The following is a 14795-nucleotide window of genomic DNA, read 5'->3' on the forward strand; positions in this document are numbered from 1 at the left end:
GCTATGTTGTTATCGTCATTGCTGTCATTGATATTGATGTTGCTGTAACGCTAGAATTTCCCCTCTGGGATAAAGTACTCTATCTGTCTTGTGTGGAGTGAGGTCACCATCTAGTGGATTGTACTTGCTTGTGTGGAAGTTGAATGACTGGCTTCTCTCTCTCTCGGCCTGCTCTCTGTCCCTCCCCCTCTCTCCCACTCGCTCTCCCTCCCTCTCTGTCTGCCCCTCCCCGTCTCTCTTGGAAGAATTTTCACTCCACAGGTGAGACGCAGAGCATTTCCAGCATGAAAAGGTATTGTTTTATTGTACAGTAACATTGTATTCTGTCTTATTGTACAGTAATGATGTACTCTGTTGTTGTACGGTAACATTGTATGATAGTTTATTATTGTAGAATAATAGTGCATTGTGTATTATTGTAGGCTTAGGTGAGGGTGACTAGACTGGTCTGAGGCCTAGTTTACAGGACAGCGCTGCCTGCGTGAAATGCCAAACTTCCGTTGGCTTTGGGCCTTCTGTATACAGTACATAATGGAGTTATTGGCTTTGGGCCTTCTGTATACAGTACATAATGGAGTTATTGGGGCACACCTCATACATATATTATACATCAAACTCTTGAGCTACTTGTGCTCTCACTCAGAATGTCAAAATTTGATTTGATTTGATTTGATTTATTAGGATCCCCATTAGCTTATGCAAAGCATAAGCTACTCTTCCTGGGGTCCACGAACATTAAACATCATACATTTACAACCAAGACAATCAGATAAGCAAAAATAATACAACACAAAAAATAAAATAAGAGAGTTCCGCTCTACAGTATATCCAAGAAAGTTCGGCAAACACGTTTTCACTTTACAAACAAAAGAATGACAGATCTCACAGGACAGACAAACGAGGCGATGTGCGTGCAGCCATCTTGGATTGCACGCAGACAGAAGTAACTTCTCAGTCTGATTTACATGAATGACCAATCAAAAGAAGCGACTGGTCTGCATTTGAGAAGTAACATCTCAGTCTGATTTGCATAAATGACCAACCAAAAAGAGGCTACTGGTCTGCATTTAAGAAGTAATATCTCAGTCTGATTTACATGAATGACCAACCAAAAAATATAAGTGATGTGATGTTTTGAGATGTTAACATTTGTTTGGCACAACTCATGCTAGTTTGCTGCTGCGGCTCTGCATTTCCGGGTGGTCGTGATGTCACGCTGATTCCTCCTATTTCATTATTGTAGAATAATAGTGCATTGTGTATTATTGTAGACTTAGGTGAGGGTGACTAGACTGGTCTGAGGCCTAGTTTACACGACAGTGCTCCCTGCATAAAACAGCAAACTTCTGTTGACTTTGGACATTCTGTTTCCATGACAACGGAGTTATTGGGGCCTGAAATGCAAGGAAAAGTGAAAGCAGGTTCCACAGTGGAATTCTGTGATAACGCTCTGCATATTATTGTAGGTTATTAGTAACAAACACTTTGGTGTCTGACTGTAAGACAGTGCTACATATTATTGTAGGCTATTAGTAACAAACACTTTGGTGTCTGACTGTAAGACAGTGCTACATATTATTGTAGGCTATTAGTAACAAACACTTTGGTGTCTGACTGTAAGACAGTGCTACATATTATTGTAGGCTATTAGTAACAAAGACTTTGGTGTCTGACTGTAAGACAGTGCTTCATATTATTGTAGGCTATTAGTAACAAACACTTTGGTGTCTGACTGTAAGACAGTGCTACATATTATTGTAGGCTATTAGTAACAAACACTTTGGTGTCTGACTGTAAGACAGTGCTACATATTATTGTAGGCTATTAGTAACAAACACTTTGGTGTCTGACTGTAAGACAGTGCTACATATTATTGTAGGCTATTAGTAACAAACACTTTGGTGTCTGACTGTAAGACAGTGCTACATATTATTGTAATGTAGGCTATTAGTAACAAACACTTTGGTATCTGACTGTAAGACAGTGCTACATATTATTGTAGGCTATTAGTAACAAACACTTTGGTGTCTGACTGTAAGACAGTGCTACATATTATTGTAGGCTATTAGTAACAAACACTTTGGTGTCTGACTGTAAGACAGTGCTACATATTATTGTAGGCTATTAGTAACAAACACTTTGGTGTCTGACTGTAAGACAGTGCTTCATATTATTGTAGGCTATTAGTAACAAACACTTTGGTGTCTGACTGTAAGACAGTGCTACATAATATTGTAGGCTATTAGTAAGTGTCTGACTGTAAGACAGTGCTACATATTATTGTAATGTAGGCTATTAGTAACAAACACTTTGGTGTCTGACTGTAAGACAGTGCTACATATTATTGTAGGCTATTAGTAACAAACACTTTGGTGTCCGACTGTAAGACAGTGCTACATATTATTGTAGGCTATTAGTAACAAACACTTTGGTGTCTGACTGTAAGACAGTGCTTCATATTATTGTAGGCTATTAGTAACAAACACTTTGGTGTCTGACTGTAAGACAGTGCTACATATTATTGTAGGCTATTAGTAACAAACACTTTGGTGTCTGACTGTAAGACAGTGCTACATATTATTGTAGGCTATTAGTAACAAACACTTTGGTGTCTGACTGTAAGACAGTGCTACATATTATTGTAGGCTATTAGTAACAAACACTTTGGTGTCTGACTGTAAGACAGTGGCACTGTCTTACAGTCAGACACCAAAGTCTTTGTTACTAATAGCCTACAATAATATGTAGCACTGTCACAGTGCTACATATTATTGTAGGCTATTAGTAACAAAGACTTTGGTGTCTGACTGTAAGACAGTGCTACATATTATTGTAATGTAGGCTATTAGTAACAAACACTTTGGTGTCTGACTGTAAGACAGTGCTACATATTATTGTAGGCTATTAGTAACAAACACTTTGGTGTCTGACTGTAAGACAGTGCTACATATTGTAACGTATCGGGTAATTACGTGTATTGGGGTGTTTCCGTGCTTGGCTAGGAACTGATATGTGTGGGTGTGTTCCTAGGGGGAAGGGGATATATGTGACCAGCGGCCGGGGCGGAGGCCAGTCAGGCTATGCGAGGGAGCTGACCGGGTGGTTTAGAGCTAGCAGCGAAGCTAGCTGCTAGGAGCGTGTATTGTGAAGACAAGAATAAAAAGCCTGTACCAACTTCAAGTCTCCAGTTCCTTGGACGAATACCCACTTCGTTACATTGGTGCCAGACAGTAAAGCGGTAACGCCTCTGATTCGGCCGAGAGGGGAGAGGGTGAGAAGGAACGGCAAAAGAGACGGGTGGTGCGGCTTTTTGGCTCTAGAAACTAGCGCTAGTAAGTTAGCTACCAGGGGTGCTAACTGCTAACTGCTAGCTGCTAAAACCACGTGCGATGGTGCGCGGAGAATCAAGTATCTCCGGAGAATGGCCATCGGTGAACGGGAGGAAAGGAGAGCTGACGGCGGGGATCAGCTCGATGCTGGCGGGCATGGAGGCCCGTGTGTTGAGAGAGGTCGGACGGCTGGTGCAGGAGACTCCTGCCTGGGCAGTAGAGGTGATGCGGGCGCTGCGAGAAGTCATGCAGCGGGTGGACTTGATGAGCGCGGAGGTAATGCAGCGGGGAGAGCGGCCGGAAGAGCCACAGAAGAGACTGTGTTGGACCTGCAGAGAGCCGGGCCACGTGGCGAGGTGGTGCCGATGCGGTTCCGGGAGACGGACCGGGTATGCGGGACAACGACATGGACAGCAGGGAGCCTGCTGGGCATGTAGCGCGATCGGACATCTAGCCAGAGAGTGTCCAGAGGCTGTCGGAGATCGGGGGACAGCGGGAGAAGAGAGACGTGCAGGCGGCAGACAGGTGAGACTCTGCTGGACTTGCCAGTCACCGGAGCACTTGGCCAGGGACTGCACTGAGAGTGTGGAGGCCGGAGGTGAGACGCAGGCTGGGAAGAGCGTGAGCAGCCGGGGAGAAGAGAACGTGGTGACGGATAGGAGAACGGTGCTGCAGGGGAACAGCCAGAGGGACATCGTCTGCAGCGTTGTTACAGTCGGGAGAGCGACGCTCGTGTCTCCGAGTGAGCGAGAGGGGTTACCGCCGGGGGAACCGGCCCAGCCTAACCGCTATACACCCCCTAACGTTGCACTGCGGAGAGCCGAGGGGAAGATCGACGCCGGTGGTGTTCGCTCTGCTGTCCTCAACCCTGGAGGAGGGGGACGGAAAAACGAGCGGAGAGCCGAGGGGAAGATCGACGCCGGTGGTGTTCGCTCTGCTGTCCTCAACCCTGGAGGAGGGGGACGGAAAAACGAGCGAGTGCGAGGCCGGGAGGACGACGCCAGGGTCAGCTGGAGAGTCGACGGGCGCGAGTGGAGACCGGAGGACGAGGATGTCGATCCGGTGCTCGTTCGTGCATTTGCTACTGGAACAAACAAAAAGGGGGGACCGAAAAGAGTGCTTCAGGGGAATTGGTGAAGCTGGGAAAAGGGGGGATGGAAATGGGGTTTAAAAGAAAAGCTAAGGAAAAGGTGGGGGCTTGTGTTTGAATTGAAATGTGTGAAAAAGAAGGAAATAATGAAAAACTAGACATTATGGAGTGCCTAATGGGAAACTAGACATTATGGGGGTACCTAATGGAAAACTAGACATTACGGAGTACCTAATGAAAAACTGGACATTATGACGGGGGTGCTGAAAAGAAAAGACTGTTTGTTGGGGAATTAGAATTTGATGTGGTGATGGGAAAAAATATTGTGTTGGGTGTGTTTTGGTACAGGGGGATGTGTGTGGGTTGTGCATGTCGCGTGGAAGCGACATTAAATTTGTGTGGGGGATGTGTAACGTATCGGGTAATTACGTGTATTGGGGTGTTTCCATGCTTGGCTAGGAACTGATATGTGTGGGTGTGTTCCTAGGGGGAAGGGGATATATGTGACCAGCGGCCGGGGCGGAGGCCAGTCAGGCTATGCGAGGGAGCTGACCGGGTGGTTTAGAGCTAGCAGCGAAGCTAGCTGCTAGGAGCGTGTATTGTGAAGACAAGAATAAAAAGCCTGTACCAACTTCAAGTCTCCAGTTCCTTGGACGAATACCCACTTCGTTACAATATTATTGTAGGCTATTAGTAACAAACACTTTGGTGTCTGACTGTAAGACAGTGCTACATATTATTGTAGGCTATTAGTAACAAACACTTTGGTGTCTGACTGTAAGACAGTGCTACATATTATTGTAGGCTATTAGTAACAAACACTTTGGTGTCTGACTGTAAGACAGTGCTACATATTATTGTAGGCTATTAGTAACAAACACTTTGGTGTCTGACTGTAAGACAGTGCTACATATTATTGTAGGCTATTAGTAACAAACACTTTGGTGTCTGACTGTAAGACAGTGCTACATATTATTGTAGGCTATTAGTAACAAAGACTTTGGTGTCTGACTGTAAGACAGTGCTTCATATTATTGTAGGCTATTAGTAACAAACACTTTGGTGTCTGACTGTAAGACAGTGCTACATATTATTGTAGGCTATTAGTAACAAACACTTTGGTGTCTGACTGTAAGACAGTGCTACATATTATTGTAGGCTATTAGTAACAAACACTTTGGTGTCTGACTGTAAGACAGTGCTACATATTATTGTAATGTAGGCTATTAGTAACAAACACTTTGGTATCTGACTGTAAGACAGTGCTACATATTATTGTAGGCTATTAGTAACAAACACTTTGGTGTCTGACTGTAAGACAGTGCTACATATTATTGTAGGCTATTAGTAACAAACACTTTGGTGTCTGACTGTAAGACAGTGCTTCATATTATTGTAGGCTATTAGTAACAAACACTTTGGTGTCTGACTGTAAGACAGTGCTACATAATATTGTAGGCTATTAGTAACAAACACTTTGGTGTCTGACAGTAAGACAGTGCTACATATTATTGTAGGCTATTAGTAACAAACACTTTGGTGTCTGACTGTAAGACAGTGCTACATATTATTGTAGGCTATTAGTAACAAACACTTTGGTGTCTGACTGTAAGACAGTGCTACATATTATTGTAGGCTATTAGTAACAAACACTTTGGTGTCTGACTGTAAGACAGTGCTACATATTATTGTAGGCTATTAGTAACAAACACTTTGGTGTCTGACTGTAAGACAGTGCTACATATTATTGTAGGCTATTAGTAACAAACACTTTGGTGTCTGACTGTAAGACAGTGCTACATATTATTGTAGGCTATTAGTAACAAACACTTTGGTGTCTGACTGTAAGACAGTGCTACATATTATTGTAGGCTATTAGTAACAAACACTTTGGTGTCTGACTGTAAGACAGTGCTACATATTATTGTAGGCTATTAGTAACAAACACTTTGGTGTCTGACTGTTAGACAGTGCTACATATTATTGTAGGCTATTAGTAACAAACACTTTGGTGTCTGACTGTAAGACAGTGCTACATATTATTGTAGGCTATTAGTAACAAACACTTTGGTGTCTGACTGTAAGACAGTGCTACATATTATTGTAGGCTATTAGTAACAAACACTTTGGTGTCTGACTGTAAGACAGTGCTTCATATTATTGTAGGCTATTAGTAACAAACACTTTGGTGTCTGACTGTAAGGCAGTGCTACATAATATTGTAGGCTATTAGTAACAAACACTTTGGTGTCTGACTGTAAGACAGTGCTACATATTATTGTAGGCTATTAGTAACAAACACTTTGGTGTCTGACTGTAAGACAGTGCTACATATTATTGTAGGCTATTAGTAACAAACACTTTGGTGTCTGACTGTAAGACAGTGCTACATATTATTGTAGGCTATTAGTAACAAACACTTTGGTGTCTGACTGTAAGACAGTGCTACATATTATTGTAGGCTATTAGTAACAAACACTTTGGTGTCTGACTGTAAGACAGTGCTACATATTATTGTAGGCTATTAGTAACAAACACTTTGGTGTCTGACTGTAAGACAGTGCTACATATTATTGTAGGCTATTAGTAACAAACACTTTGGTGTCTGACTGTAAGACAGTGCTTCATATTATTGTAGGCTATTAGTAACAAACACTTTGGTGTCTGACTGTAAGACAGTGCTACATATTATTGTAGGCTATTAGTAACAAACACTTTGGTGTCTGACTGTAAGACAGTGCTACATATTATTGTAGGCTATTAGTAACAAACACTTTGGTGTCTGACTGTAAGACAGTGCTACATATTATTGTAGGCTATTAGTAACAAAGACTTTGGTGTCTGACTGTAAGACAGTGCTACATATTATTGTAGGCTATTAGTAACAAACACTTTGGTGTCTGACTGTAAGACAGTGCTACATATTATTGTAGGCTATTAGTAACAAACACTTTGGTGTCTGACTGTAAGACATTGCTACATATTATTGTAGGCTATTAGTAACAAACACTTTGGTGTCTGACTGTAAGACAGTGCTACATATTATTGTAGGCTATTAGTAACAAACACTTTGGTGTCTGACTGTAAGACAGTGCTACATATTATTGTAATGTAGGCTATTAGTAACAAACACTTTGGTGTCTGACTGTAAGACAGTGCTACATATTATTGTAATGTAGGCTATTAGTAACAAACACTTTGGTGTCTGACTGTAAGACAGTGCTACATATTATTGTAGGCTATTAGTAACAAACACTTTGGTGTCTGACTGTAAGACAGTGCTACATATTATTGTAGGCTATTGGTAACAAACACTTTGGTGTCTGACTGTAAGACAGTGCTACAGATATTTTGAAGTATGTATACTGTATTATTTTCGAACTATGTATATATACTCTATTATTTCACCTACCTGGCTGTGTTTTTCTTCGTGTGTTTTTGATGCAAGTATAATGTTACTGTCACTGACTGATGCTGTAAGTACTCTATCTATCTATCTATCTATCTATCTATCTATCTATCTATCTATCTATCTATCTATCTATCTACAGATGCAGCCTGTGTTTGGTTGTAAACAGCTCTTTGTGACAGTGTGTGAACAGGGCAATAGCTGTCAATAGCTGAAAAGCTTTGAACATTACTTTAATCAGGAAAAGCAGGCTGCTTTTTACTTCACTGAAGAAGACAATGGAAAATGTCGTCATAAAAACTAGATGTAAGCTACTTCCTGTTTCCTGTCTCACAGACATGAGGAAACATTGATACAAGTTATGCTGTTTCTTCAGGTCAAGACATGTATTTATCAAGATAATAGTTTATGTGTTGATCTTTACGTCTTGTTTTAGATTTTAGATTCATTCACTATGATTGACATTAGGGCCACTACATATATATTCTTCTTGTTTCCTAATTTGCCTCTGAGCGCTCCCTGGTTGTAATTTGAAGCTACTTCTACTACTACTACTACTACATCTAGTCATCAACAGATCAGTTGACCTTTTTCAAACAAACATCTGGGTCGGTGACCGAAACGTCACATTAAAACAAATTTGATTGCAATTTAACAGTGTGCGAGACTCTTTTTTCACTAATTTGACTTTTTGTCTTTGCCTGACGCACCTGTCCTGAAATATGTGCAGAGTTTTTCTTCAATCATCTGCTAGTACACTGCCATTGTTTTTAAAACTATCTGGTTGTCCAAATATAAACAACTTGTGGTAGTCGTCGTCATCATCATCACTGTCATTGTTTCTGGTTATCCACTTTCTGCTGTGGCTTAGGGTTGGGAACCAAACCAAATTAGAACCAATTCCAATACCCATAAAAAAAGAGAGATGAATTTCTGTTCTACTTATATTGGTTCCTAAACAAATTTCAGGTGCACTTTGATTTGTAGTCTGGCAGTAAAAACGAGACTGCCCGGCTGCTGTGGCTGTTTGCCAGTTGAATGTATGCATGTCTTCCTGTCTCCTAAAGCTACACGCTAGTGCTCTTTCTGGACTGTAAAACGTACTGTGATTGACTTCCATAGATTTACTTACTTCCATCACCAACATGTATCTTGACAGTATTGAATCATATAATAACAGCAACCAAAATAATATGTTCCATAAACGGTATGAAGTCAATTGAGAATATGAATGACTGAATATGGCTTCTGTCAAGGTTTTTAAAAGTAAACGTTTATCTGTGAAATAAGCATGTGACCTGTTTGACCCCGTCCCTCAAATAATAATAATAATAAATATAGCCGCAAGCGGCGATGCGGGGTCCAAGCTTCCGGTGACTTGGGGGGTATATGTCAGATAGTGCACATTTATTCAGACTTGGTATGTGCACAAGTAAACAAAGTTTGGTTGAGATCCGGTGACCTGACGGTTTCCAAGCAGTACTAGTAGTAGTAGTAGTAGCAGTAGTAGTAATAGTAGTAGTAGTAGTGTTGGTAGTAGTGGGAGTGGTAGCAATAGTAGCAGCAGAAGTACTAAGAATAGTAGTAGTAGTAGTAGCAGCAGCGGCAGTAGTAGTGGTGGTTGGCTGTTATAGCGCCACCATCTGGTGGATTGGTGTAATTTTTTCCTCTGAGTAGTGGGTGATGTCTTGAAACTATGTAGAAAGGTGGGTGATGTGGGGCATATGGTTTCTGAGATCCACACACTTTTAGGGCAGGAAAAGAACAAAAGCAAATACACACAAGTTTAGACATTTATCATTTCAAAACGGTTTCACGTATCCAAAATCCTTTAATAACTTTAGGTTGGGGTAGTCCATAGATAACCCAGAAAAAGTTTCGTGTGATTTGGCCAAACAGTCTAGGAGGAGCTCGCAAAAGTAGGTTTTTGATCAAATTCAAAATGGCGGAAAATCTACCACACATAAATGGGCGTGGCCTAGTGGGTTAGATACATGATGCTCCAGGGAAACCAGTAGATGTGGAATTTTTATTCTACAGCTCGCAGTTCAGAAGTTATGGACCGACAAACGTGAAATTGGCTGTTATAGCGCCACCATCTGGTGGATTGGTGTAATTTTTTTACTCTGAGTAGTGGGTGATGTCGTGAACCTGTGTGGAAAGTTTGGGTGATGGGGGGTGTATGGTTTCTGAGATCCACACACTTTTAGGGCAGGAAAAGAACAAAAGTAAATACACAAAAGTTTAAACATTTATCATTTCAAGACGGTTTCACGTATCCAAATTCTTTCTAAGTTTTTTAATCAGGGAAGTCCAGAGATGACACACAAAAAGTTTGGGCTCATTCGGGCAAATGGCCTAGGACGAGTTCGTTTTTTTTTTTTTTGAGAAAGTCCAAGATGGCGGAACATCTAGGCACACGCAAATGGACGTGGCCTATATGGATAGATGCGTATTGATCCAGGGAATACAGCCGAAGTGGAATTTTGATTCTACGCCTCACGGTTCAGAAGATATGGACCATAACGCGAAATGGTCTGTTATAGCGCCACCATCTGGCCAATATGGGTAATTTTTTGTTTCTGAGTAGTGAGGCACATTTACAATCTATGTGCCCAGTCTGGCTATGCTGAGCCTTACAGTTTCTGCTGTACATACAGTTTTACCGGAGAAGAAGAAAAAAAAAATATATATATATAGCCGCAAGCGGCGATGCGGGGTCCAAGCTTCTGGTGACTTGGGGGTTATATGTCAGATAATATAGACACTGAATTGCACATTTAGTCAGAGTTGATATGTGCACAAGTGTACCAAGTTTGCAAGTAATATGTAGTAAGTAGCAGTGGTGGTGGTAAGCCATTTGGTGGCTGTCAAAGAGGCTTATTAAGCAATGGACTTTTTCTAGGCAAACTGTCATAATTTCAAATCCTAGCTTCCTGATAAGCTTAGATGTGTTAGCCATGAGTGGACAGCTTACTGAGGTGTTGCTTTTGTGGTGTTCCGAGTCCATTGGATGAAGATAGTGTGCTGCTTCTACTGTACACTTCTGATCATGGTTATAGATGTGCTCAGTGAGGAAAGGATTAAACAAACTGTTCCTGAATGGTGATATAAGTAATTGGTTGTCACAATGAAAAGCCAGTGCTTTTGTAGTAGTGGTGGTAGTCATAAATCTGGTCTGCATAAGCACAAGGCCAGAATTTGAACCATTTGTCTTGAAATTAATGTAAAATCCTAACTATTACTAGATACTCCACATGGTACATTCATAGTGTCTCTGTATAGGTATAACAAGATTAATATTCAGGTTGTGTAAATCACCCTTTAAGTCAAACTGTTAGTGGCTTAATAGGTTATCAGTTAACAAGTTACTTGTCTGTTATTCAGATGTTTTAAAAGGGTAAGCTTGGGCACAGTGGACATCTACAAGTTGGCAATAAAAGTGTAAGCTCAAGGTTGACTAAAGGAGTTAGGATATAATGCATAAAAAACTGTGACAAAAGACAGCAAAGGAGGCAGATATATGATTCAAACAATAAGTTTTTATTGCAAATAATAGTTTTTATGAAATGAAAAACTTAAAGTAAAAATAAATATATCAATCCATTTTGTCCTTGTGTGGGGCTGAGTCGGGGTTTCTGGACTGTGTGGAGGGACTGTCGAGTCTTGGAGTCAAGTCTGAGTCAGGGCTATGATTTGTCTATTATGTCAACTCAGATGTGATTGAGCATGAGGATAGCTTCTTCCATTTCGTCTGTAGTCATTTGAGTTGGTGATTTTGTAAGCAGTGGTGTGATAAGTGCGAGTGGGATGGTGTATGATGTTTCCTGGTTATTGATGGACAGAGAGAATTGGATATGTGTTTTGCGGTTTCTGTTTTATGGCGTTGATTGCATTTGTGACATTTGTATGTGAGTGAGTCAAAGTTTACAGTAGTGATAGGTGCCAAAAACAGAAGTACTTGTTTGTGACGGTGGCAGAAGAGACTTCACCATAGATGCTTTGAGTGGTGGGTGGTGGTGGTTCTGTGTATGATTCAAGTGCAGTGGTGGGTGTTGATGTTGTGGTTGGGGTGGTTGTCAGATATGTATTGGTTTGTATGCATGTATGGATAGGTTGGTCAGGTGGTACCAGTCGTCAATGTCAGGTTTACAGTACCCCCACACAGCTAGGTCAATGGTTCCAGTTGCGTCAATGAGGAGGAAGGTTGTTGTATTCATGGTGGTGCCGGCTCAGGTTGTTGCTTCAGTTGTGGGTTTTACCAGTTTGATTACTTTGCAAGTGATGTTGATCTGTGGAAGAGCATGGCATAAACAGACAAATTAGTCATAGGAAGTAGTATGTTTAGCTTTTATAACTTCACATTGACATGACACTATTTGCATATAGGTTGACTTTAGAAAATCTGGAGTATGTAATTCAAATTCAAAGATTCAAGGCCAAGGTTCAGTAGGTGGCATTTTGTTTTTGCATGATATTGTATGTTTTATCTAATGTCACTACTGTGGCATAGGGTGCAAAAAAAGATAGTAGACTTACTTTTTCGAAGTGGCGTCCTTCATTCAGAATGGTGCTGGTTGCATGTGAATAGCCACCCAGGGAGTGATGGATTATGGGAATTTGAGTCCGAGTCTCCAAGCCCTGAGTCAATTAGGTGGCTCACACATGTGTGTGTGTGTGTGTGTGTGTGTGTGTGTGTGTGTGTGTGTGGGAATGGGGGGGGGGGGGGGGTGTCACAGCAGGTGGCATTAAAAGTTTAGACATTACAAGTACCGCATAGTACCACACTTCAAATAAACCAAACTATACCTTTCACAAATCAACTCAATAAGTGTCAAACTAAATGAATGCCTGCGAAACTGTTTTCGGATGTGTGAGATGTGCAAAGTAAATCAGCATTGTTTTTCGGTGGAGTGTCCCTTTAAGGCCAAAACTCTTAACATCTTACTTGGCTTTAATTAAACACACAAGATAGGAATACATTTCAAATTTTTATACCCATAGCTCCACCCATCTTCCCAGGGGGGGGGGGGGGGGGGGGATGCAAACACACAAACAATAACTCACCAATTCAGCTTCAGAGTTTAGATTCAACAGGGCACCATTGGCACAGTGGATATCTACAGATCAGTAAAGGCGCAACCAATCACTTCAAGTTCAAACATTAACATTAACATGGTACATTCATGTCCACATTTTTAGTAGCGTTTTAAACATAAATTTAACATTTTTAACTTTGTGTTATTCTTTCGTAATTTATACTTTTAACTTATGCTTTTAACTTATTAAACTAAAACACAATATGAATTCAAAGATGCAAACACAAAAACGAAATCAGTGCTGCAATACAATGGTTCCTTCCAATTGAAGCAATTTAACAAATAAATTAAGCAGCATTGCATCAAACATTTAAGCAGCATTTTAAAACAACAGGAATGTAAACATATTCACCGACCATTGGCGTCTTTGAAATTAAACTCTGAGTAGAGCTTGGTGCTTCTGGTTGCTGTCTGTTTGTTTGAAGCATGACTGAGAGAATGTATTCCTTTTCAGGTGTCCTCAATCTGGTAATGAGCGGCCATTTTGCTGCTGCATCTTGGGAAGTGTAGTTTTTTGTGAGAGTAATCCCATTCCCTGGCTCATCTCTTGCACCAGGGGCTGTGTGTGTGTGTGTGTGTGTGTGTGTGTGTGTGTGTGTGTGTGTGTGTGTGTGTGTGTGTGCGTGTGTGCATGTGTGTGTGTGTGTGTGTGTGTGTGTGTGCATGTGTGTGTGTGTGTGTGCATGCGTGCGTGCGTATGTGTGTATGACACCTGTGTGTGGAGTGAAGCACTCTGGGAGATGAAGTACAGCCGTGGTGGCCATTTTAGTATATGTGTGTGTGTGTGTCTGTGTTTGTTTGTTTGTTTGTTTGTTTGTTTGTTTGTGTGTGTGTGTGTGTGTGTGTGTGTGTGTGTGTGTGTGTGTGTGTGTGTGTGTTTGTGTGTGTTTAGTGTCAGGGCATGTGTCATCAAAAGTTTAAACATTTATCATTTCAAGACGGTTTCACGTATCCAAATTCTTTCTAAGATTTTGAATCAGGGAAGTCCAGAGATGACACACAAAAAGTTTGCGCTCATTCGGGCAAATGGCCTAGGACGAGTTCGTTTTTTTTTTTTTTTAGAAAGTCCAAGATGGCGGAAAATCTAGCAGACTTAAATGGGCGTGGTCTATATGGATAGATGCGTATTGATCCAGGGAATCCAGCAGATGTGGAATTTTGATTCTACGCCTCACGGTTCAGCAGTTATGGGTCAATACGCAAAAGGGTCTGTTATAGCGCCACCATCTGGCCAATATGGCTAATTTTTTGTCTCTGAGTAGTGGGGCACATTTCCAACCTATGTGCAAAGTCTGGCTACTGTACCCCTTACGGTTTTTGCCGTGCATACTGTTTTAGCGGAGAATAAAAAAAAGAATAATAATAAACGGAACAGATACAATAGGGATCCACGCACTTCGTGCTTGGACCCCTAATAATCAGAACAGATACAATAGGGATCCACGCACTTCGTGCTTGGACCCCTAATAATTGAATAATAAATGATAGGCTATCATTCTGATATCTTGATGTGAGAGGTCTTTCACAGCCCACTAGATGGCACTCTGAGGCTCAGTGGGCCACGGCCCAGTAGTTGCAGAATATGGAGAGAATCATTTTTTTCATCACTGTAAAGCCACAACATATTGAAGAGTATTAATGTGATGTGTGTAGTTCTTCATAGATCTAGCCTCTTCATTTTGCTCTCAAAGTGCACCAGATTGATGCATTTTACTTTAAAATGTATAAAATTGTCTTCTGGGGGGGAACAGCCCCACCAGACCCCCCTGCTGGGTTATGCATTGTGCATGCATGCATGTTGCACCCCTTAGTTGCAAAGCCTACAATCAAAGGTGTTTATAGTTTTTAAATGGATATGGCTAGTTTTC

General features: G+C 41.2%; 1 protein-coding gene across 1 annotated transcript in view; it reads left to right on the forward strand.

Moving 5' to 3' along the window:
- Positions 1–255: 255 nt before the first annotated feature.
- The window catches only part of LOC310792187 (uncharacterized protein), a gene marked incomplete at its 3' end in the record, with an annotated part of 17429 nt that continues 2889 nt past the window's right edge, over positions 256–14795 (forward strand). Inside the window, exon 1 of the mRNA XM_083653916.1 lies at positions 256–292. Within this exon, the coding sequence (XP_083510042.1) occupies positions 285–292 (8 nt within the window). The 5' untranslated portion in view covers positions 256–284. The remainder of the gene's footprint in view (positions 293–14795) is intronic.

Source organism: Poromitra crassiceps (genome assembly GCF_964638095.1).
Source record: "Poromitra crassiceps genome assembly, chromosome: 17".
Taxonomy (NCBI): domain Eukaryota; kingdom Metazoa; phylum Chordata; class Actinopteri; order Beryciformes; family Melamphaidae; genus Poromitra; species Poromitra crassiceps.